Genomic DNA, 26332 nt, shown 5'->3' on the forward strand with positions numbered 1-26332 from the left:
GGTAAGTTGCAGTCTGTGGAGCCACAGAGTTGGACTCAACTGAGCATTCAGTTCAGTCGCTTAGCTGTGTCCAACTCTTTGCGACTGCATGGACTGCAGCATGCCAGGTCTCCCTGTTCATCACCACTCCTGGAGTTTATTGAAATTCATGTGCATTGAGTCGGTGATGCCATCCAACCATTTCATCCTCTGTTGTCCATCCCCTTCTCCTCCTGCCCTCTAATCTTTCCCAGCATCAAGGTCTTTTCCAATGAGTCAGTTCTTCACATTAGGTGGCCAAAGTATTAGAGTTTCAGCTTTAGCATCAGCCCTTCCAAAGAACACCCAGGGCTGATCTCCTTTAGAATGGACTGCTGGATCTCCCTGCAGTCCAAGGGACTCTCAAGAGTCTCTCCAACATCACAGTTCAAAAGCATCAATTCTTCGGCACTCAGCTTTCCTTATAGTTCAACTCTCACATCCATACATGAGTACTGGAAAAACCATAGCCTTGACGAGATGGACCTTTGTTGGCAAAGTAATGTCTGTACTTTTTAATGTGCTGTCTAGGTTGGTCATAAGTTTCCTTCCACGGAGTAAATGACTAAGCAAAACACACATAGCACGTTAGACATATATATCTTTCTGTAGCTTGCTTTTCTCTCTCAACATTGTTTTGAGATTTTCTGTTGTACTTACAGCTCTGTTCATTTATAAATATTTTAACTACCATACATTATTTCATCAAATGAATGAATATACCATTTTAATCTATTCTCTGCCAGTGGACATTACCTATAATTTTGAATATTTCTGCATAGCTCTCACTTCACATCCCACTGCTCACTGCCAATCTCAGAGGTAACCGCTGTCCTGAACTGTGTTAATTTTTTAGTGACTTAGAGATACATATTCTGAAAGAATATATGATTTGTTTTGCATGTTTTTAATGTTTATGTGGTACAATCTTACTGTATTATTTTAGTGACTTTCTTTTGTTCAACATAATTTTGAGGTTTATTTATGTTAATGTGTTGTGGCAATAGTCATTGATTTTCACTGTGTACATTATTCCACTATTTAAATATATTACGATTTATGGACATTTAGGTTGCTTCTGACTTGTTAGTATTACAAACAGTATATAATCAGCATCCTTGTACTTCTGTGCTGATTTTCTCTGAGGTATATACCTACTAATAGAATGACAGGGTATAGATAATGTATGTGCATCTTTGTCTTCACTGGATATTGCTAAGGAGTAATTATATTATCATTTAATTATACATATTTTCTAATTTCTCATTTGACCCTTGAGTTTAAAATGCATTTTAAAAACTTGCAGATATATAAGATTTTTATTACCAGTTTTTAACTTAATTGCTCTCTGGTCAATTAATAATGCTTATTTCTTACTAATTCTTTGTTATCTCTTGAGACATTTGCTTTATAACATAATGTGTGGTCAGAATTTATCCAGGTTTTAGGCAGTTTTTATAAATATTCCACATGTGTTTGAAAATAATTCATCATCTAATTGTTGGTTTCCCATAAATTCTAATCATCAAATCCCATAGATTCCAATGATTTCCAATTATTTTTGCTTTACATATTTTGAGGCCTTGTTTTTAGGTGCATATAGATTAAATAAGAGTTGTTTTATATTTCTGGTAATTTTGTTTTTTGCTGTTGCATAATGATCTTCTTTACCTCTCATAACGCTTTTGCTTCAAAGTTTACATTTCCATACAGTGCTTATAGCTATGATTAGCTTTTTAATCAGTTGTATTTACTGGTGTTTTGTTTCTATACTTTAAAATTTTTCTCTCTTGTTAATATTTTCAGTATGTCTCTTGGAAACACCATAATTTTCCAAACAGGATTTTGTTTATTTAGTTTTAATTTTCTGTATTTTAACTACTAAGTTTAGCCTGTTTACATTTATTACCACTAGTGGTATATCTGAACTTACTCCTACCACGTTATTATTTGTTTTTTGTTTACCCTGCTTTTTTCCTCGGCTGTTTTTCACCTTCTAATCTGTCCAGTATTGGTTTGAACAGTTTTTGTTTATTCCTTTTATCCTTGTTTACCCCTAAAATTTTAACATGCATTTGGCTTTTCTGAGTCTTACATTAAAATCAGTATGTCCACCACTTACCTGAATAATACAAGGACCATGGGAATCTTTAACTCATTGACTCTCCACCAATTTTCTAAGGTTTTGACCAGTATGTTAGTTACATTTTTTAATCACTCAAATTAGTTTTAATTTTTACACTTTCATTATTTTCTAATATCCAGGGTAATTGTGAACTTCTTATTTAAACTTGTTCTTTTCACTCTTTCTCTTCAGATTTTCAAAAGAAACAACCAGACGATGATTCCACTCCAAGTACAAGTAACAGCCAATCAGATCTGTTTTCCGAAGAGACCACCAGTGACAACAAGAATACCTCGCTAACCACGCCAACTCTTAGTCCTAGCCAGCAGCCGCTTCCGACAGAGCTGAATGTAACTGCACCAAGTAAAGAGGAGTGTAAGTGCCCAGGTCCTGTGAAGTGGTAGAGAAGGCCGCCTAAGAATCATATCATGAGTTTCTTTGTAATGCCTCTCCCAGGAAAAGACTAGCAGCTCTTTTAATTCAAGATTAAGTGTTAACGTACAGGCCCAAGTCAGCAAGGTAGAGAATAAGTTTCAGCCTTCCATTGAGCTTAAACTTTTCTAAAAAGAGTGCCTTTTATGTTAACTGTCAGGGTACATGAGATTTTGAACCAGTCTAGGGCAGTTCTCAGCCTTGGTTGTAAATTAGAATGCACTGGGGATTTTTAGAACAATTTTAATCTTCAGTACCATTCCCTGAATCTAATTTAATTGGTCTTCAGGGAGGCTCAGTGATATGTTCTTTTTAATTCTTCAGAGACTTCTTAATATGCAGCAAGAATTGAGGAACCACTGGTCTAGGGAACTACCCTGATTTAGCAACCTTCCATTGAAGCCTTGCCTTTCTCACTAAATAGGCTTTGAATGTTTCTAGGCAGTTAACTGAGATAACACTATATCCTGTATACATAGGATATTTGAAGGGAGGAGGAAGTAATTTCCGTTACTCTTCTATAAGTCCTTAGTGATAGAATACTATTATCACATATATGATGTGGAAGTCCATTGTCCACTTAAGCTTTATAGTGCTATAGCCATTTCCTTTAGAGCACAACTGTAATTGACAGAGTTTGTTGAAAATTATAGTGATGTTAATGACAGCCATTTTTACCTTTTAAAAGCTTTAAATAACAGGTTGAAATTTGGTGTTTCAAATTTTCAGAATATCTAGAAATCCTTGGAATATGGTAGGTTAGAATATTCTGTCTTCTAACTTCAGCAGAGAACAAACATTTATCTAAACCTATCATAAACTGTCATACTAGGTAAAATTGAGAATATAAAAGTTAAAAAGGCCATAGTCCCTGTCCTCAAAGAACTTATTGTTTATCAGAGGAAATTAAATATATTTCTTATAATAAATTAGCAGTTCTCAGCTAGGAGTGATTTTGCTCCTCCCCCTCCCCCCAGTGCTGTAAACCTCTGACACTGTGCCCTCCACAGCAAGGAATTATCCAACCTGACATGTTAGTAATGCCAAAGTTGAGAAACCCCAGTACACAGTTGTGTGCACCCATTTTAATGGTCCTTTTCCATGTGTTAAAGACATGGACTGTTGAAGGAGGGTGTTGATTTACTGGTTTACTTGTTTGAAGACAGACACACGGAGGAAAGTTGCATGGAGTGTGCAGTGTCAAGTGGCTCACTCCTTTAGGGCCATTTATGGAGGACAAGGCTGGACAGAGTATAGCCGTGCCGTAGCGGCTTGAGTGCTCAGTGAAGATGCTTGGGTGTTGAGACAGTAGTCATGTTTTTGAGCAAAGGAAGGAATATTGCCATAGTTATTCTGAGAAGTAACCTGGCAGTATTGGAAAAGGGAAGGATTATACTAGATAATATTGCATAGAGAGAATTTTTAAATTGTTGTAAACTGTTGAAAGAGGCCTAGGAGAAGGTGTAGAAATTACATAAGAAGAGAAGAATAGATGAAAGTGGTAGTGATGATATTAAGATAGTAGGCTTTGTTTTATATTTAAAAATCTGTTTGGGGTTATTGAGAAGCTGTGACCCCTTGTCTCAGAAAAATACACACCATCCATTTATACTCAGTTTTGAATAAAACTTTTTCTAAAGCTCACTCTGACCTTTAGGTTAAGGACTCCTTGTCTAAGGCAAGGTTGGAGCTGATCAGGATCTCATTTTATGGAACAGCATTTGATTGGATCCACACATCAGGATCAGGCCAGGATCAAAACAACTTGAGCAGCCCGAGTGCTCTGAGATAACAACAGCTTTTTTTAATTGAGCACTTTTTATGTGCAAGACTTTGTTCTATATGTTTCGTGTATTTTCTCCTTTATTCCTCATGACAGCTCATTGAGGTGTGAATACTCATTATCCCCATTCTATAGATAAGGAAACAAGCACAAAATTATCAAGTAATTTGCTCATGGGTCCCAGTGTCTCAGCAGGTAAAGAATCTGCCTGGAGTGCAGGAGACACAGGAGACATGGGTTTGATCCTTGAGTTGGGAAGACCTCTGGAGGAGGAAATGGCGACCCACTCTAGTACTCTTGTCTGAAAAGTTCTATGGACGGAGGAGCCTGAAGGGCGACAGTCCAGAGGGTCCCAAAGAGTTGGGCATGATTGAGGGACTAAGCACACACACAAAACAAACTAGTAGAAACCAGAACAGGATCCAAAGTTAGGCATTTGTCTTCAGAACTCATGCTTTTAATCAGTTTATTCATAATATGAAATGTAACTGCCATAGAGAATAGAAATATTCATGTTGGCAAGCCTGGCGTGCTGCAGTTCATGAAGTCGCAAAGAGTCAGACATGACTTAGTGATCAAACAACAACATGTTGGTAAGATCAGCTCTTTTCTCTGTAATTAAGGTTATGTGGAAACTTAATGGGGTAACCAAAAGTTACTTGATTAATTCACCATGAAAAATCCTTGTAACAGGGATTGGAAATAAAAATACTATATCCATATGACTAAAACATTTTCTCTGGAGTCAGATCTGTTTGGGAAGCAGATCCATAAAAAGGATTTACATAACAAATAGCAAAGTATGGACTCAGAGCAAGTGGGGTTAAATGAAGTGAAATTTTAATTGAATGAGCCTAATTGTCAGGGGACTCTAAGGACATACAGGGAAGGTCTTGTGTTCAGCACAAGATTCCATCTTCATACCCTTTTCCCCCTCCTGTCCCTGGGCTTGGACCTGCCCTGAGCTTGTGAGCCCCTGGGACATAGCACCTGCTGTGTTTCTATAACTTGCCATTCTAGGTTTCTGTAGACTGCCATGTTTTTTTCTTTTGATATACATAAATACTTTAAGTCTGATTAAGGATGTGTGGCTCTGTCAGGTTGGCCAAAAAGTTCGTTTAGTTTTTTTTGTCAGATATTATGGAAAAACATGAATGAACCTTTTGGCCAACCCAAAACGAGTTTCAGATCCATTCTCTTTCTGGAGACATCACTGCTTTAACTGTTTAAGTGAACCTCTCAGAAGCTAATCTCATTTCCCAGTTCTTGTTGGGCTCATTATTATAAATCTTGGCCTTTCAAAGACCTAGAGAAAGGAGATTTGCTAATCTGAGATACAGTGATGACTTAAGTGTTCAACTAGGCAGTCTGAATTAGAGCTCAGGAGAGAGAAATCAAGGTTGGCTTCATCCCCACGCAGATGATAGGTGAAGCCTTAGGAGTTCAGTGAGATAGCCGAGAGTGAGAAGAAAGAAAAGCAGTGATGCTAGAACTTTGACAGAAACCAGAACAGAGTAAGCAACTGAAGAAGTCAGAGAGGGGGTGAATAATAGTGGGCAAGTTACCAACTCCAGTATTCTGTCCTAGAGAATTCCATGGACTGTATAGTTCATGGGGTCGCAAAGAGTCGGACACGACTAACTTTCACTTTCAAGGTCATAAAAGCCAAGGAACAAATTTCATTGTATGGTATGGGCTTTGTTAATAATAATGAAAATGTTCACTCGTATTTATGAAGTGTTTGACTATCTTCTGAGCTCTTTACATACAATTCTCACAATACCCTATAAGGTAGGTGCTTTTATTAATTAATCCTGTTTTTAAAGATGAGGCAGTTGCATAGAATGGTTCAGTAACTTCTATCTGAAGTTTAGAGCTCTTGCTTCCCGGTGTAGCTCATGCTCCAACCCACTGATTTGGCTCCAGAGCCTGTGAAACTTTCAAGGCCTCTGCCTTTGAAACCGTGCACCTCAGACTGGGACTTGAACACATGCACCTCAGACTGGGACTTGAACACATGTGCTGGGACTTGAACCCAGCCAAAACCCTGATTGGGATTTGAACCCATGGTCTTTTAATTAGAATCACTCACTTGGCGTCTGGACTTCACTGAGGCTCAGGTTCTTTGTGTCTCAGTGCAGAAGGAATTCAGCAAGAGGCAAAGTGATACGTAAGAAGTAGATTTATTAATATAGGATGCTTGTGAGAGACATGCAGGCAGACAGGTGAGGGAGCTCTGCCTCGAAGGTTAAGTGGGCTGCAGTAATATAGTCAAGGGAAAGTGAGGGAGGGGGAAAAGACTGCCTTCTTTGAGTAGAGTCAGTCTTATATCGCTTGCCCCTCCATCATATTGGGCAGGAGAATGTCTGACCCTGTGAGGTCAAACTAGGATTATCATGATGCTTACTCAGATCAATAGGAGTTGTAACATTTTTCTTCTACCTCGTGACCTGGTGCATATCTCGTGCTTTTATGTTTAGCGTTATAGTTAAGCAAGCCTGCTTTGTTCCATGACGTTCTTTCTGGTAACTTTCTTGAGTGATCATTAACTCACAGTGGTCTCCCTAGGTTTCCCTCTCTAGCTGTAGTCCCCTACTGGGACCCCTACAGCTACCTGTGTAACTATCCTATTCTGTCCCTCTCACTTTCAACAATCATAGCATATTGCCTCAACATTGTGAAAATGCTGCTGCTGCTAAGTTGCTTCAGTCGTGTCTGACTCTGTGCGACCCCATGGACTGCAGCCCACCAGGCTTCTCTGTCCATGGGATTCTCCAGGCAAGAACACTGGAGTGGGTTGCCCTTTCCCTCTCCAATGCATGAAAGTGGAAAGTGAAAGTGAAGTCACTCAGTCATGTCTCAGTCTTAGCGACCCCATGGACTGCAGCCTACCAGGCTCCTCCATCCATGGGACTCTCCGGGCAACAGTACTGGAGTGGGGTGCCATTGCCTTCTCCCGAAAATGCTGCAGGAAGCTGTAAATTGACAAGAAATACTCAGTTTGGTGATGGTATGATTGGTTATCTAATAAACTCTTTAATAAACTATTTCAGTGGTTTCATTTAACAGTCTTTGCTAAATGACACTTGGTTAAGTGCTGGGTACTGAAATGAGTAAGATTAACGTCTCTGTCCACCAGGAGGTCACTGTTTCAAATATGTACGCCTCTTCTTGAGATTCTGACTTGTTCTCCTAGACAGGTGCATAAGAATTTTAGAGTAAAAGGGAGGCAGTAACAGAAATAGTGGTTAAGAAGCATGTCATTTGCAAAAGCTTTCACACGTGGGTCTTGCCATCTCACCTAGGTTGAAAACTATGCTAGAGTGAGGAGATGTGTTCCTGGTTTGTGGATGGGGGTTATGGGGATAAGAAAAGAAAGCTCTCAGGGCAGATGCATTTTAAGTCAACAGGAGATAATTAAAATGATTGTCAAGTACAGTGAGGACTCAGGTGAGAGGAGATAGCCTGATCCATTGACATTTTGCATAGTTCTTCAACTGTGATGTACCTAGGTGGAAGAAGAGGCATCAGGGGATTACGTATATTAATCTTTAAGTATTCTTAAGAGATCAGAATTCCATCTGTTGACCCTTAGCTTCCCCACAGAGTTATGGAGAAGTAAGGTGTGGGAGTTGTTGGAAAATGGGTTTGGAATTCCAAATCCAAGTACAGCCTAATTTGTAAGCTGTACAGTAGTTATGGATCTGTTGTTACTGTGTAGGACCAGAAGTGCCGTGTCTTCTTTCCTGATAATCAAGAGCATGAGTATTGCTTACATCTACTTTCTGCTTCTCACTGTTAAATGAACATAACACGTGGCAAGAGTCTGGGTGCGTTAATACGGTTTTAAAAAGACTGCAGATAAGATAAGAACTCTTGGTTAAGAGTGTATAAAGCAGAGAACAGGGCAGATTTTTGAATTTGTTAAAAGAATTTGTTAAAACTCCTTGACTGAAGGTCAAACAAAACAGGTGTCCAAAACCTCCAAGTGATATTTTTGTCTGAGCACACGCATCTCTTCCTCTCCCATCTTATGGTGTCTGCAGAAGATTCCACGGACCTTTAGGCACTAGGAACATTTTCAAAACACAGTGTAAACAAAATGCTAACAGTGACCAAAAGGACTTGTCATAATATTTAAACGCTATAAAAATGGTAATAGGAATCACCAGAGCACTTACAAGTATTAGGCACTGTTCCAGATACTTGTTTGTATTAACCTGCCTCCTGATCATAATACCCTGTAAGATGGGTACTGTGACCATACCTATTTTGCAAATGTGGAAATGGAGGCCCTGGATGATTCTGTATCTCTCGCCCAAGATCCCAGAGCAGCCTGGCTTGCCAGCTGCCACCGAGTAGCTGCCTGTCTGTGTGATGATTTGTAGTAGAAAGGACTGCAGAGGACAGTGTTGCACACTTGAATAAAATCACATATATTTCTTAATGCTTTTGCTACTACCTAAGTATTTTTCTGCCAATTTCCAGGTTTTCCATTGAGGTGCTGAATTGTGGTTTGTACTTTGTTTCTTGAGCCAACTTTTGAAGAAAGAGAAGATAATGTCAGGTTGTGGGGTTGAACATTGGAGCTAGTTGTTAAAGCCATCAGGGTGGTTGCATGGTAGGGAGTTCTGCTCTCTGTTAATGTCTGCAAGCCCCTGCTGCCTTTTCCTCCACTGTTCTTCTCCTAGGTGGGTCACAGTTGAAGGTGTTAATGGATCAGGCTGTCTACTCTCACCTGGGTCTTCACTGTACTTGACAATCACTTTCACTATCTTATCTTGAGTTGCAGTGCATCTGCCCTGACAGCCTTAACAAGATGGGCAGCTGACTGGTCACCTCAAGTGAGAGTCTCACAGATTGGACTTAAAAGATTTTTTAGAAGACATTTTTCTCTATTTCTCCTATAAATTAGGTTTTCTGTTGTTATTCTCTTAAATGGCCTGGACATCCCTACTCGTGACCTGTTGGGGGGCCTTACGATGTACATACCTATTTAGCTAGGGTTTGTCGGGGTTTTTGTTTGGGGGAAGGGGAGGTTGGCCAGTCCCACTGCATAGTGGATGGAAGTTCAGGTGTTGGTAGAGAGCTGGCTTGTCTGTTTCTTTCTAGGCAGGAGAGGAGGGGAACTGACCTCTGCTACTAGGGAAGGGCAATGGCAAGAAATGGACTTGTTCTTAAATATTCTGACGTTCTAATCTAACAGAGAGGGCCCTCCTCATACAGAACACTTTCTGAACTCTGTAGAGGCTCATACTAAGAGATAAACAGCAACCCATACATGCAAAAAGTGATAGTTTATAAGAGAAGTTGGCAAACTATAACCCACAGGCCAAATTGGCCCATCCCCTGTTTTTGTATGTTCCATGAGCTACGAGTGATTTTAAATGAAAAAGATCAAGAGAACAGTAATTTTACAACGTGTGAAAATTATATGAAATTCAAATTCCGATGTTCTTAAATACATTTTTAATGGAACACAGCCATGCTCATTCATTTATGTATTGCCTGTTGCTGCTTCTGCGTTTTAACAGCAGAATTGGGTAGTTACTACAGAGACCCAGTGGTCGCTTGCAGAGAAAGTCCGTCAACCCCTGTTTTACAGAGCCCTTTGACACACATTTTTCTGGGACTGTCCTGACAGTGCAACATAGGCAGGGCACATCGTCTCTTCCTTATTCTCCAGACGAGGAAAAGGTTTGAATGGTGACCTGCCTTGAGTCACATGACAGGGCTGAAGTCAGCGCTGGGCCTCTTTAAATTATCCATAGTGCTGAAATATTTTTTCCCTGTTTTTCTCTACTACATATTAATAAACACAAGAGATGATTTTGTTGTAACCAAAAGAAAGTATACAGAAAAAGTGAGAACTGTACTAACCGGAATGTTAGTGAAGACTTCTAATGAATAAAGCCTCATTTCCGAGTGCTGGCTAGATTTTCCTTGAATGTAACAGTGATTCCCAAAATAGAAATTTGAGAGCATTCTTTATCTGTGGTTAAATTAATTTTGTTAAACAAAGAGAGTTCTGTTGTTTCCTTGGAAACTGGTTCCTGGTCATAGCCTAGCTTCCCCAGGCATTTAAAAAATAAAATGGTGGTGCGTTTTAACAGATTTCCTTGCTAAACTGCCTTTGGGGTCTTTGAACGTGCATAGGGCTTCATTGGCTGCTAGTCTTGATTCCTGTCTGACAAAGCAGTCCCTTGGAAAATTAATATCACTGCCACTGAGTGGCTGAACTTTTTGTCTGTTTTTACCAATTAAATTTCTAATTATTGCTAAGTAAAGCTAGTTTTCTCTTTTCAGACTATGCCTACTTGAAGACCGGATAGTGTGCAAAACCAGCTGACTTATTCTAGTAGAACATTTAGAAAATATTACCTATTAAAAAAAAATATTTTATGACTTCCTGCTGGGCTGGTTTTAAGTGAAATATGGTGAGGAGATTTATTTACAGTTCTCTCTGTATGTGTCTTTCCCTTCCCTTTTCTCTAATGAAGCTTGGAGCATCAGGCCATTTATCAGAGATAATTATACAACAGATGGAGCTTTTCTGATATATAATAGTCTCAAAGAGGGAAATTCTTTCCCATAATGAAGAATGCCGAAAATTTAAATGTCTCTTTTGATTTTAATTTAAAGGTATTTTTTTCCAGTGCATTTATTTATCTTGAAGCTGATTCTATAAAACATGCTGTTTTTATTAGGGCTGTGTTCTAAAAAGATTGATACTTTGCAGTACAGTCTGATAATGTACAGTTATATGCTGTATTGAATTGAATGGTTGTAATTCACTAGGAATCAATGTATGGGGTCATTAAGTGAATCCTGGTCAAAATGCAGAAAGGCTTGAGCAGTTTAGCAGTGTTTTCTTAATGGAAATTATTTCTATCCCACAATGTTAACTGGATCAGAACTTGTTCAGGCACTTTAGTGTCATCTGGCTGTTTTTGTAGTCTAAAAATAGAGTCAGAATTAAAGCAAAACCAGGACTTTTAAATTGCTTATTTGCTGGCCACTTTGTTGTCTTCTTAAGTTTTAATTTCATTTTTTTAATATACAAGTAAAGCAAAGACAGGTTTATGTAGAATAGAAGGTAAAAATACTCATTTAATACCTTCACCCCTTCTCCCCGCCTCAAATTCCCACTCTTTGAAGAGTATATTTATTTACACTGTGTATTTATTTTGGATTATATATTATTTTTATATGCAGTTGTACACATGTGTACATAAATACAAGGTTTTCTTTATACAAATGAGAACATACTATACATACTGTTCTGTAACTTGCTTTCTTACTTAACAATATAATAAGAAATCTTTCCAGGTCAGCCCAATTCTTTTCAAACTGCTATGTAGTATTCTCTATTATTATTATTTCCTCTTTTTTTTAAGACTATTTCTGATATTTTACTCTTATAAACCAGGTGGTGCAAGGTTTCTTGTAGATATTATTTATCAGATTAAGAAACTTATTTGTAGTGTGCTAAGTTTTTTAACTCAGAAATATTGAATTTTATAAAATGCTTTTTCCAAATCTATTAAGATGATCATATAGATTTCTCCTTTAATATGTAATCCCTCAATTTAATAAACTTCCAGTGTTAAACCACCTTTGCATTCCTTGGATAAGCTCTCTCAGATCTTTCAGTACTGATGAATTCAAAATGCTAATTTTATTTTAGATTTTGTACCTTTTTAACAAGTGAGTTAATTTTGTGTATGCGTGTGCTTATATATGGTGGGCATGCTATTCTTGTCTAGGTATTAGTTACATTAATCTCACAGAAAGTTTTTCATCTTTTCCTGTGCCCTAACACAAGCTTTTTGTCTTATGTTCTGGCATTATGTGTCTATTCTTTGAAAACTTAAAGAACTTATTCATAAAACTGATTGGCTTGATATGTGATATTGGACTATTTATATTTCCGACCTCATTTAAAAGTCAGTTTTGGTAGTATTATTATAAAAATACCTATTTCCTTTACATTTTAAAGTTTATTGGAAGGAAGTTATATACATTGTTTTTATTTTTAAAATTTCTTCTATTAAAGGTGCTCTTAACTTTAGGTATTCACAGTTTAAATCTTTTTCATAATTGCACTCATGCTGTTTATATTTCCTAATGTGTCTTTGTGATCCTTTAGTGTTAGCTCAGTAGAGAAATATTAAAGATCTTGGAAATTGTCATTTCCACCATTGTGTTTTCATAGGATTACAGCCAGAGTCTTTATTTTTTTAAATATTTATTTTTTTCTTTGGTTGCACCAGGTCTTAATTGCAGCCATGTGGGATCTAGTTTTCTGACCAGGGATTGAACACAGGGCCTCTGCTTTGGGAGCACAGAGTCTTAACCATGGGCCACCAGGGAAATCCTAGCCATAATCTTTAGACTGTTCTTGCTTCTAATCTTGTCCTAGTCCATAAACTTGTCAGATGAATCTCCCATTGATACTGTGTTAAATAAAAAAGGGCATTATTTCACTGACTCATCACTGCCTAAATTTGATCATCCAGATTCTTAATCTTTTATCAGAAATCCTTCCCCCATGTAATCTGGAACCTCATTGTATTTGACCTCCCTGCCTTTCCCAGCGCTGATACTTAGCTCTGAACTGAAACCAGATTCTTGTTGTCCCCCAAAGACACCGTGGCAGCACATATTGCCGTTTTTATTCGTGCTTGTGGAGGCCTACCTCAGAACCCTTTCGTCCACACGTGCCTCCCCCCGGGAGTCCTGACTTCTTCCCGGAACATGTTAATGATGTATTGTGTTGGTCCCTCATTGACATGAGAAGTCATCTCTGTACCAGTTTAGAGGCTAAACTCAAAATTAGCAGAGACTTGATTTTATTCTACTTTGCTCTTCCCCATAATAGCCAGCTAGGCAATATTCAGTAAATGATTTAGATATTTAGAAAAGTTCATTAGTTTTTTATACTTTTGAGAACATTCATGTGCTCATGTGTTTTGATACACTGAAGAAGGGCTTCACATTGCCTGAACTGGATTTTGAGCAGCTGTGTAATACTCTTTATTATTTTCTGTGCCATTCAGTAACCTCAAGATGAAGTTAACTCAGAAAGGCAGTTTTCCTCCCTAATTTTGAAATTTGGTTGTCTTGTTGTGGTGACAGGTCATCTCTTTTAACAGAGCTTTTAGAATAACAAGACTTGTCTTTTTTGTTATTTTAACTGTGCAAATAGCCACCTGCTTGTTGTGAAACAGCAAGTTTTGCCGATAGGTATTTCTTTTATCACCTGAATTTCCCCCTTCAAACTTCCCCTTTGCGAGAGAGACTGGCACACTTTAAGCACCCGTTTTTCAAGGATTCCTTAAGAAGCCCACAAATCTGAAAGGTTAGTTTCCCATAAAGGTTTCCTCAGGCACTTAATGAGATTATACAGTTATTGATATTCATACTAGGTTTTGAAGTAGCATCATCTCTGCCCCCTCTTTGCAAATGCAGATTTTTTAATGTTCTTATTAAATGAAATGCTCTATACTTGGCTGTGAAAGTAAAGGTCACCGTGAACAACCACACTTCACATAACTTTAGCCCTTTGCAGCTGTCATACTGTTTTTATTTTGTGTAGATACTGGTAATACGTGACACTGTGCTGATTTTAAATTAAATCTAAGTTTTATTATGACAGGCATGTTTGGCTAGGGAAAAATACCATATTATTATAGGGGCATCTATCTGTGTGTTATTTTAAACTTAAGTGAATATATTTTGGTGGTGTTTGTGAACTCTCTGAAAATTCAGAGTTGCCCATGCCAAAAAAAGGCTACATATAACTTTACATTTTGTGTTCATATGTTACTTCATAAAACATTTCACTTTTTGATCTGTCAAAAGGGTAATTCTTTAGATTTAATAAACAATAGGATGCCATGTTGGTAAGGAATTTTTAAAATCCCAGAATACCAGTATAAACACTTCTTTACATAATTCAAATTATGACATTTTCAACTATTGTTTGCAAAGAAAGGTCCTATTAGTAGGCCCTGCTAGTGTTTATTTCTACAAAACAAAGAGTTTGACTACAGTTCCTTTTGATCATTGTCACTTTGATCATTGTCACATTTGCCAGCTGTGGTACAGCTACTTATAGGAGAGACTCAGCACGAGTCAGGGAAGAGGGGTACCTATGTTCAAGATTCTTTTTACATGCCCATGGGACGATACCTGTGGCCTAAACAGACGTATTTTTCTATTTTTTCTGACGCTCTTATGGAGAACATGCACAAGTCACTTTTCTGAGGATGGCAGTGCATTCTTTGATTTGTAGACACAGGACAGGATTGATGAAAACACTCTTGGTAGCTAAATTATGTCAAAAAAATAAAAGCTCTTGTAATGCTGAGTGGTTTCTTCATTAATGTTGTTATGAGATTCATGCTCATGTTGATGGTATAATGCAAATGTAGAAATCTGAGTTGGGCCTTACTTAAGCCTGTAAATAGTCAGAACTGAAGTCTAAATTGGAGAAGTGACAGCTCCTGATTTCATATCCATATTAAGTATGCTTTGTCACAGACAGAAACAAAAGTGTCTAAAAATAGAACTGACTTCATTCACCAGGTGATATTTTGACCTCTCAAAAAAGGATTCTTTGTAGTTTTGAACCTCGAGATGGTGGTGTCTTAAGAATTTCAGTGTTCATTTCTGTTGGACATTATCACAGTTTGGAGTATTGGTGGTCAGTGTGTGTGAGTACATGGGATGCTCTTCCTTGGTTATAAGGGCTCTAGGTAAGAGATCACATTTGAAAACTGAAATCAAACAGATTTAACTGCTCAGAATCCTTTGAGTTACATGAAACATGGTTTTACTCTTCTTACATAAGTAGCAGAAATAGAATGTTCTGGGTTGAAGTTATAATTGTAGAGTTTATTCCACTATTCCTTGCCTTCATGGATTCATGGGTCAGGAGACTCAGTATTGTTAAGATGTTGTTTCAAAATAAAGATTCAGTATAAACCCAGCAGTCTACTTCCTCTCTGTGTGTGTGTGTAGGTAAATTGACAAACTGATGCTAAAATTTTTGTAGAACTGCAAAGGACCTAGAGTAGCCTCCAGGGCTGGTGGTTTTATAACTCGACAATATAGCACCAAAGTATTTAATGTTATTTAAATATTAATGCTTTGTTGAGAATAGGCAAACCTTTGACTGTTATTTGTACTAGTGCACTGATTGGTCTTTGCAAGACTAGAGTAAGTCAGTTGGCATGTGAACAAAGTGTGGAGAACTTGGAAATTATATTAACCGGTTTTATTCTATACCAGTGGTTCTCAAAGTGTGGTCCAAAGACCTGTAGAGGTACCCAGGACCCATTAATGAGGTCCACCAGGCCCTCCCCTTTCCAAGTATATATCTGTGTGAGTGCGGTGTTTCTTCATATGTTTCAGATGAGTGATGCATTGTAATAGATTGAATGCAAATGTGAAAACCTAGGTTTCTTCCTTTAAGCAAGGCTGCTTTCATTTTTTAAAAAATGTGTAGTTACTTTTCATAAAAAACATGTTTTATGTTGACATGTAATTATTTTGTGAATTTTAAATGAAAACTTACAATTTTTTTTCAGTTTTAATTTCAAATAAGGTAAGCATCAATAGCTATAACCTACATAAACAAAGGGCTTCCTTGGTAGCTCAGACGGTAAAGTGTCTGCCTACAATGCGAGAGGCCCAGGTTCGACCCCTGGGTCGGGAAGATCCCCTGGAGAAGAAAATGGCAACCCACTCCAGTACTCTTGCCTGGAAAATCCCATGTACTGAGGAGCCTGGAAGGTTACAGTCCATGGGGTCGTAAAGAGTCGGACACGACTGAGTGACTTCACTTCATCACCTCATACATAAACAAAAGGTCTTTCATGTTTTAAGCGTAAAAAGATCCTAAGACGCAAATGTTTGAGAACTAACATGTTAGATTAAAGCATGTAAATATGGTGAAAGTCAACTGTTTATTAATGCTTCAATTTCCCTTCTGAATAGCTATGTATGTGTGATAATTGATTTTGGCCTGAATCATTTGCATTCAGTAGTAAAAGACATATTGAACAGCTAATATGCTAGAGAATCAAGATGCATAAAACTTTGCCACTAAAAAAAAGCTCATGCCATTAAGGTCATTGCTGGGGTCAAGAGAGCATTCTTCCAGAACATATCCCACTGACCCCGTAGGGATGTCCATGCATGCTCCTGTACGAGTGTTTTTGAATGCTGTGCAAATGCAAAGTATTCCTGATTTCATTTTGCTTGTCGTCGTGTTCCCTGGGGAAGGTGATGTGGGAGAATTTTAAATTTTATTTCTATTGTGCAAATAGGCTAACAAGCACACTTACACACACACATATACACACAATATTTGCAGAGCAGCCCAGCAACAATTATTCAGGAGAGTGGGGGGTGGAATGATAATGAAATTTTGTTGAGAGGCCTTTTATGAACAGAACAGGGAGCTACCAATAGCAGCTTCTGTACCCACTTTGGAAATCCGTGCTCATGAATGTCTAATTCAGATCCAAATGGTATGAGAGATCATGCAGTGAGTTAGGGTTAGAACTTTTGAGAGATTAACACTTAGAATAACAAGTTTTGTAAATGTTTTAATTTGGAAATTTCATCTGGAGAAGTGGGAGGGCTATTATCTGGCTTGAGGATTTTCTGTAAACTTAGATTCCCACTTGTTATATCTTTATGTATCCTTGTTTGTAATCGATGGTGCTTTTCAAACTCAATTATGTGGACAGATTAGGTGTGTCCTTTCTGATTAAAACAGTTTGAGAATTGCTGGTTTAGAGTAAAGTGGGATCAGATCAGATCAGATCAGTCGCTCAGTCGTGTCCGACTCTTTGCGACCCCATGAATCGCAGCATGCCAGGCCTCCCTGTCCATCACCAACTCCCGGACTTCACTTAGACTCACGTCCATCGAGTCAGTGATGGCATCCAGCCATCTCCTCCTCTGTCGTCCCCTTCTCCTCCTGCCCCCAATCCCTCCCAGCATCAGTGTCTTTTCCAATGAGTCAACTCTTCGCATGAGGTGGCCAAAGCACTGGAGTTTCAGCTTTAGCATCAGTCCTCCCAAAGAAATCCCAGGGCTGATCTCCTTCAGAATGGACTGGTTGGATCTCCTTGCAGTCCAAGGGACTCTCAAGAGTCTTCTCCAACACCACAGCCCAAAAGCATCAATTTTTCGGTGCTCAGCCTTCTTCACAGTCCAACTCTCACATCCATACATGACCAAAGGAAAAACCATAGCCTTGACTAGATGGACCTTTTTTGGCAAAGTAATGTCTCTGCTTTTGAATATGCTATCTAGGTTGGTCATAACCTTCCTTCCAAGGAGTAAGCGTCTTTTAATTTCATGGCTGCAGTCACCATCTGTAGTGATTTTGGAGCCCAGAAAAATAAAATTTGACACTGTTTCCACTGTTTCCCTATCTACTTCCCATGAAGTGATGGGACCGGATGCCATGATCTTCGTTTTCTGAATGTTGAGCTTTAAGCCAACTTTTTCACTCTCCTCTTTCACTTTCATCAAGAGGCTTTTGAGTTCCTCTTCACTTTCTGCCATAAGGGTGGTGTCATCTGCATATCTGAGGTTATTGATATTTCTCCCGGCAATCTTGATTCCAGCTTGTGTTTCTTCCAGTCCAGCGTTTCTCATGATGTACTCTGCATAGAAGTTAAATAAACAGGGTGACAATATACAGCCTTGATGAACTCCTTTTCCTATTTGGAACCAGTCTGTTGTTCCATGTCCAGTTCTAACTGTTGCTTCCTGACCTGCATATAGGTTTCTCAAGAGGCAGATCAGGTGGTCTGGTATTCCCATCTCTTTCAGAATTTTCCACAGTTTATTGTGATCCACACAGTCAAAGGCTTTGGCATAGTCAATAAAGCAGAAATAGATGTTTTTCTGGAACTCTCTTGCTTTTTCGATGATCCAGCGGATGTTGGCAATTTGATCTCTGGTTCCTCTGCCTTTTCTAAAACCAGCTTGAACATCAGGAAGTTCACGGTTCACATATTGCTGAAGCCTGGCTTGGAGAATTTTGAGCATTACTTTACTAGCGTGTGAGATGAGTGCAATTGTGCGGTAGTTTGAGCATTCCCTTTCTTTGGGATTGGAATGAAAACGGACCTTTTCCAGTCCTGTGGCCACTGCTGAGTTTTCCAAATTTGCTGGCATATTGAGTGCAGCACTTTCACAGCATCCTCTTTCAGGATTTGGAATAGCTCAGCTGGAATTCTATCACCTCCACTAGATTTGTTCATAGTGATGCTTTCTAAGGCCCACTTAACTTCACATTCCAGGATGTCTGGCTCTAGGTCAGTGATCACACCATCGTGATTATCTGGGTCGTGAAGATCTTTTTGTACAGTTTTGTGTATTCTTGCCATCTCTTCCTAATATCTTCTGCTTCTGTTAGGTCCATACCATTTCTGCCCTTTATTGAGCTCGTCTTTGCATGAAATGTTCCTTTGGTATCTCTGATTTTCTTGACGAGAGACGTAGTCTTTCCCATTCTGTTGTTTTCCTCTATTTCTTTGCATTGATCGCTGAAGAAGGCTTTCTTATCTCTTCATGCTATTCTTTGGAACTCTGCATTCAGATGTTTATATCTTTCCTTTTCTCCTTTGCTTTTCGTTTCTCTTCTTTTCACAGCTATTTGTAAGGCCTCCCCAGACAGCCATTTTGCTTTTTTGCATTTCTTTTCTATGGGAATGGTCTTGATCCCTGTCTCCTGTACAATGTCATGAACCTCAGTCCATATTTCATCAGGCACTCTGTCTATCAGATCTAGGCCCTTAAATCTATTTCTCACTTCCACTGTATAATCATAAGGGATTTGATTTAGGTCATACCTGAATGGTCTAGTGGTTTTCCCTACTTTCTTCAATTTAAGTCTGAATTTGTCAATAAGGAGTTCATGATCTGAGCCACAGTCAGCTCCTGGTCTTGTTTTTGCTGACTGTATAGAGGTTCTCCATCTTTGGCTGCAAAGAATATAATCAGTCTGATTTCAGTGTTCACCATCTGGTGATGTCCATGTGTAGAGTCTTCTCTTGTGTTGTTGGAAGAGGGTGTTTGCTATGACCAGTGCATTTTCTTGGCAAAACTCTCTTAGTCTTTGCCCTGCTTCATTCCGTATTCCAAGGCCAAATTTGCCTGTTACTCCAGGTGTTTCTTGACTTCCTACTTTTGCATTCCAGTCCTCCATAATGAAAAGGACATCTTTTTTGGATGTTAGTTCTAAAAGGTCTTGTAGGTCTTCATAGAACCGTTCAGCTTCAGCTTCTTCAGCAGTACTGGTTGGGCTATAGACTTGGATTAGTGTGATATTGAATGGTTTGCCTTGGAAACGAACAGAGATCATTCTGTCATTTTTGAGATTGCATCCAAGTACTGCATTTCGGACTCTTTTGTTGACCAAAGTGGGATAGGGTCTTCTTTTCTGAAGAGATGGTTTATTTTCTTGTGCATCTTTATCTATCCCTAATATTCATGCTTTACCATTTACTCTTTTAAGTGTATTTTGAAGGCTTTTATAGAAGAAATGTTTTATTGCTGAAGGAATATACATTCTTTGTACATTTTTAAAAAGAGTTCTGCATTCTTAATATGGCCACATCAGAAGACAGTGTTGAGTTTATTTCACTATCTCCATTGCATAGATTTTTTTTTTTAAGTGGCTCATCAAAAAAACACTCCATAAGATATGACTCTCTAGAGTGAGGAGAGAATTATAGCTCTTGAAATCTGTTGTCCGAAATCACCTTTTGAACAGCAAGCCTGGGAAAGTGAGATGTTGCAAAGGTAAACAATGTCCAGATTATGACAGAGTGGAATTGACAAGCTGGTTAAAAAAGGATGATGCATTTCTAATTAGCTCACAGTGCCTTTAGTTAGAAATTAATTAGATACTGTTATGTAAATGTCATGTTAATTAAGCAGGAATATTGAAGTGTTATAAATCTACAAAAAGAATGGCTATTTTTGTGTTTTAATGTTTTGCAGTTACCATGAAAGAGCTGATAGTAGAATATTTGATTATCGAGCTTCTGGCAATTTTTAGCTGACTGACTCCTTGACAGACCATTTTTCCTAATTGATGTGGTTTAGCTGGGGTATAACTGCAGCCAGTGAGGACTAGTGGAATCAGGAGCCAAAAATAACCACTCATCACAGCTGTTTTAATAAGACCTTTCTTGAAAATTGTTGATCTCTATTCAAGGTTAAGGAGAGTACTGTTTTTCTGTATTTACTCAGCCTTAGATTTTTGAGTGCCTAAGATGATGGGCCAGCATAAAAGCAGCTTATGTTCTGGGCTTTTTCCTGAGTCATAGTCTCCATTCAGTCAGTTGGATTGACTGCTACATCGGAAGCTCAGTGTATTTTGACATGCTAAGTAACTTTACAGGAGGCTGAAAAAGAAAATTTAAGATTCCTGCCACTTCCACTTGAAATGTGAAAGTTGATAGTTGACAGGATACCTTTATGCAGTCCTTCTGGTTTTGCAGGTTACAAATGAAGTTAATATGCAGATTTGACCCATCTTTTACTTTACACCGTTGAAATCAGTACAGTCTCCTGAAGAAAATCCACTGCCCTATTGCATAGGCTATAAAGATTTCTGCTTGTTGGGAATACAGTTGAAGAATTTCATTTCATAGCTCTCATGTGGAATTGCAAATGTGATCCTTGGTGCTGCATTATGTATGACACCTTTGATACAAGAATAGAAGCATCCCTAGAAGACAAGATAGAGTATTCAGACTTAAGTCACAAGCCACAAGCTACCAGACATTATTTACATGCAAATTCCAGACTCTGAATTGTGGAAACTTAGGAAAAAGTTCTGAGTATAATGTCAAGTGAAAAATGATAGTATTAAGTATCTTCAGATGATGAAGAAACTTGAAAAAGTTCACATATTTAATTTTGCTTTAGCAAAAGAAAGCAGAAAACACTCATGGTGATTGGCTAAAAAGTTCAACTGAGTTAATCTTGATATTGTCTGGTTCAGAATTCCCAGTGAGTGTCATATTAAGCAAGGAACCTTAACTGTGATTTTATTTTTAACAACCCCAAACTCATTGTTCCAAACTCACTTGCTATTAATATAGGATAGAGGGTAATGGTGTGAATTGTCCTGTGCTTAGAAATGCATTAATTTTCCCAACTTTCCACTCTTGATCCCAACACACACAGCATCTCTACATTTACCTGTAGAACCCAGGCCTGAAAAGGTTTCTTCATTTTGCTCTTCAAGTATTAGCTCTGCCCATCCTGCTGCTTGGAAGGAAGAGGCCAAAAATAGGAGCAGAATTTATAAGTGATTTATGAGACCATATGCCAGCCCCCCTCACAGATATTAGCCAGCTCCACTCCCTTATGGAACAGATGCCCTGAATTTGACCCTTACCATCAACTCTCAAAATTACTTGGTTTGCCATACCCACACGAGACTAATGCTGTATTTTTATTGTTGTGAACCAAAACCTGGAAAAGGTCCCTTTGAGTGTCCCTTAATTTCCTGAATTCAGTGTAACACAACTGACTTGCAGTTAATTGTGTAAGAGTGGATATCGTAACCTCCTGTGGTTACTCCTTTTATTTGAAAGTATAGGAATTTTATATGACAGCACAATTAGTGTAGAATATATGTGCATTGCTCATATGCATCTGTTCTGGATTTTAAAGACTTTCATAGGTTATAGTCTGCCAGACCAAACTTAATTCCAAGCTCTGTGTTTATAATATTGTCCAATTATCAAAGCTGGGATATATTATCACTGCCGGTTACTTTTGCTGTCAATTTGTTTTGACTCAACTATGGTTCTGTTTGTGCTTTACTGTAATGTAGTGAATACATTGGATTGGGTTGTTAGTTTAACAAGCTCTCTAGAGAACACTTTCATGATGATACATGTTGAGATATGCTAGGTAGCCTTAAAGTTATTTGCGGATTTGCCAAAACCTACAGAAATTCATTCACTAGGAATTTTCAAAAGGATAAACCTTCAACCTTCAGATGAGGTAAAGATTGCATTTGTAAACATGGGAGAGTTAATTCATGAGTCCCAGCCAAATTTATTCAGGGGATTTGATTAAACTAATTTCTCTCTGTTCTTAACAGTTTTAGTAAATGAATTATTTTATGTCCTTTTAAACAAATATTTTGCTAGTTAAGCTGTTATTGACCTTTGTGTTTTGTATGGCTCACAGTATTGTATGAACTCAATGATCTTGGCCATACATCGAGCATCGAAATTTCCAGAATCAAGATCTGGGAATCTGTATTTTTAAAATTTGCCCTTGAACTTTCTGGATTCCAGAAATGTTTCTGTATTTTTATTTGGTGGTTGTTACACAAGTATATATGTTTAAAACCCTTTAAGGTATATACTTAAGATTTGTACACTTCATTCTAGTATTTCATTCTCTTTATGTTAAACCTCAATTAAAAAAAGTTTTTAAAAAATGTATATTTCTCTCCTGATTTGATCAAGTCGCTTGCAGTGGTCACTTACTGAACACTATTAAGTGCCCTTTGTCCATACAGTCATGCTGCTAAGTCACTTCAGTCGTGTCCGACTCTTTGCGGCCCCATGGATGGTAGCCCACCAGGCTCCTTTGTCCATGGGATTCTCCAGGCAAGAATACTGGAGTGGGTTACTATTTCCTTCTCTGATACAGTCATGCTGCTGCTGCTAAGTTGCTTCAGTCATGTCCAACTCTGTGCGACCCCATGGACTGCAGCCTACCAGGCTTCTCTGTCCATGGGATCTCCAGGCAAGAACACTGGAGCAGGTTGCCATTTCCTTCTCCAATGCATGTAAGTGGAAAGTGAAAGTGAAGTCACTCAGTCGTGTCTGACTCTTAGTGACCTCATGGACTGCAGCCTACCAGCCTCCTCCATCCATGGGATTTTCTGGGCAACAGTACTGGAGTGGGGTGCCATTGCCTTCTCCCATATAGTCATGACCCAAGAATAAATGACAAAGTGAGTTTTGACCCTTGGGTTCATAAAACCTCATGGCAGAGACAGTGAAGATATATAACATAAAGCTTTATAGTTTGTGAAGTCTTTTTTTATATAGATGATCTCATTGACTTCGTGGTTTATAGGCAATTTTATTATCCCCATGTTTTTGTCAAAAAAACCCCTAAGGATCACTTATGTGGGGTTACTAAGTAAAGATTAGTTGTAGACAGCCCAAAACCTATGGGACACTATAAAAGCAGTGCTAAGGGGACGGTTCATAGCAATATAGGCTTTGCTCAAGAAACAAGAAAAAAGTCAAATAAATAACCTAACTCTATACCTAAAGCAACTAGAAAAGGAGGAAATGAAGAACCCCAGGGTTAGTAGAAGGAAAGAAATCTTAAAAATTAGGGCAGAAATAAGTGCAAAAGAAACAAAAGAGACCATAGCAAAAATCAACAAAACTAAAAGCTAGTTCTTTGAGAAGATAAATAAAATTGACAAACCATAAGCCAGACTCATCAAGACACAAAGGGAGAAGAATCAAATCAACAAAATTAGAAATGAAAATGGAGAAATCACAACAGACAACACAGAAATACAAAGGATCATAAGAGACTACTATCAGCAACTATATGCCAATAAAATGGACAACTTGGACAAAATGGACAAATTCTTAGAAAAGTACAACTTTCCAAAACTGAACCAGGAAGAAATAGAAAATCTTAACAGACTCATCACAAGCACGGAAATTGAAACTGTAATCAGAAATCTTCCAGCAAACAAAAGCCCAGGACCAGACGGCTTCACAGCTGAATTCTACCAAAAATTTAGAGAAGAGTTAACACATATCCTACTCAAACTCTTCCAGAAAACTACAGAGGAAGGTAAACTTCCAAATTCATTCTGTGAGGCCACCATCACCCTAATACCAAAACCAGACAAAGATGCCACAAAAAAAGAAAACTACAGGCCAACATCACTGATGAACATAGATGCAAAAATCCTTAACAAACTTCTAGCAAACAGAATCCAACAACATATTAAAAAGATCATACATCATGACCAAGTAGGTTTTATCCCAGGGATGCAAGGATTCTTCAGTACCTGCAAATCAATCAATGTAATACACCACATTAACAGACTGAAAGATAAAACCATATGATTATCTCAGTAGATACAGAGAAAGCCTTTGACAGAATTCAAAATCCATTTATGATAAAAACCCTCCCCCCCAAAAAAAAAAAAAAAAAAACCCTCCAGAAAGCAGGAATAGAAGGAACATACCTCAATATAATAAAAGCTATATATGACAAACCCACAGCAAACATTATCCTCAATGGTGAAAAATTGAAAGCATTTCCCCTAAAGTCAGGAAGAAGACAAGAGTGCCCACTCTCACCACTGTTATTCAACATAGTTTTGGAAGTTTTGGCCACAGCAATCAGAGCAGAAAAAGAAATAAAAGGAATCCAGATTGGAAAAGAAGAAGTAAAACACTCACTGTTTGCAGATGACATTATCCTCTACATAGAAAACCCTAAAGACTGCACCAGAAAATTACTAGAGCTAATCAATGAATACAGTAAAGTTGCAGGATATAAAATCAACACACAGAAATCCCTTTCATTCCTATACACTAAAAATGAGAAAACAGAGAAATTAAGGAAACAATTCCATTCACCATTGCAACAAAAAGAATAAAATACTTAGGAATATATCTACCTAAAGAAACAAAAGACCTATATATAGAAAACTATAAAACACTGATAAATCAAAGAGGACACAAATAGATGGAGAAATATACTATGTTCATGGACTGGAAGAATCAATATAGTGAAAATGAGTATACTACCCAAAGCAATCTATAGATTCAGTGCAATCCCTATCAAGCTACCAATGGTATTTTTCACAGAACTAGAACAAATAATTACACAATTTGTATGGAAATACAAAAACCCTCAAATAGCCAAAGCAATCTTGAGAAAGAAGAATGGAACTGGAGGAATCAACCTGTCTGACTTCAGGCTACACTACAAAGCTACAGTCATCAAGACAGTATGGTACTGGCACAAAGACAGAAATATAGATCAATGGAACAAAATAGAAAGCCCAGAGATAAATCCACGCACCTATGGACACCTTATCTTTGACAAAGGAGGCAAGAGTATACAATGGAGAAAAGACAATCTCATTAACAAGCGGTGCTGGAAAAACTGGTCAACCACTTGTAAAACAATGAAACTAGAACACTTTCTAACACCATACACAAAAATAAGCTCAAAATGGATTAAAGATCTAAATGTAAGACCAGAAACTATAAAACTCCTAGAGGAAAACATAGGCAAAACATAAATAAATCTGACATAAATCACAGCAGGATCCTCTATGACCCACCTCCCAAAGTAATGGAAATAAAAGCAAAAATAAATAGGACCTAATTAAACTTTAAAGCTTTTGCACAACGAAGGAAACTATAAGCAAGGTGAAAAGACAGCCTTCAGAATGGGAGAAAATAACGGCAAACGAAGCAACTGACATTTAATCTATTCAATTCCAGAAAAATAAATGACCCAATCAAAAAATGGGCTAAAGAGCTAAACAGACATTTCTCCAAAGAAGACATAAAGATAGCTAACAAACACATGAAAAGATGCTCAACATCACTCATTATCAGAGAAATGCACATCAAAATCACAATGAGGTACCACTTCACGCCGGTCAGAATGGCTGCTATCCAAAAGTCCACAAACAATAAATGCTTGAGAGGGTGTGGAGAAAATCTAACCCTCTTATACTCTTGGTGCGAATGCAAACTAGTACAGCCACTGTGGAGAACAGTGTGGAGATTGCTTGAAAAACTGGAAATAGAACTGCCATTGCTGGGAATACACACTGAGGAAACCAGAATTGAAAGATACACGTGTACCCCAATGTTCATCACAGCACTGTTTATAATGGCCAGGAC

At 38.1% G+C, this 26332-nt stretch overlaps 1 protein-coding gene and 1 long non-coding RNA gene across 3 annotated transcripts in view; one reads left to right on the top strand and one right to left on the bottom strand.

Annotated features, from left to right (window-relative positions):
• The window catches only part of ZFAND3 (zinc finger AN1-type containing 3), a 328963-nt gene that overhangs the window by 246582 nt on the left and 56049 nt on the right, over positions 1 to 26332 (top strand). For both annotated transcript variants that reach the window (XM_061399069.1, XM_061399070.1), the window contains exon 3: positions 2336 to 2518. In XM_061399069.1, coding sequence (XP_061255053.1) covers positions 2336 to 2518 — 183 coding nt within the window. The remainder of the gene's footprint in view (positions 1 to 2335; positions 2519 to 26332) is intronic.
• On the bottom strand, positions 8186 to 10528 carry LOC133236853 (uncharacterized). Its single transcript, XR_009733070.1, has 2 exons — positions 10239 to 10528; positions 8186 to 8427 (listed from the first exon to the last, which is right to left on the bottom strand). It is a non-coding gene; the product is annotated as an uncharacterized LOC133236853 (long non-coding RNA).

The sequence above is a fragment of the Bos javanicus genome, chromosome 23 (assembly GCF_032452875.1).
Source record: "Bos javanicus breed banteng chromosome 23, ARS-OSU_banteng_1.0, whole genome shotgun sequence".
NCBI classification, from domain to species: Eukaryota; Metazoa; Chordata; class Mammalia; order Artiodactyla; family Bovidae; genus Bos; species Bos javanicus.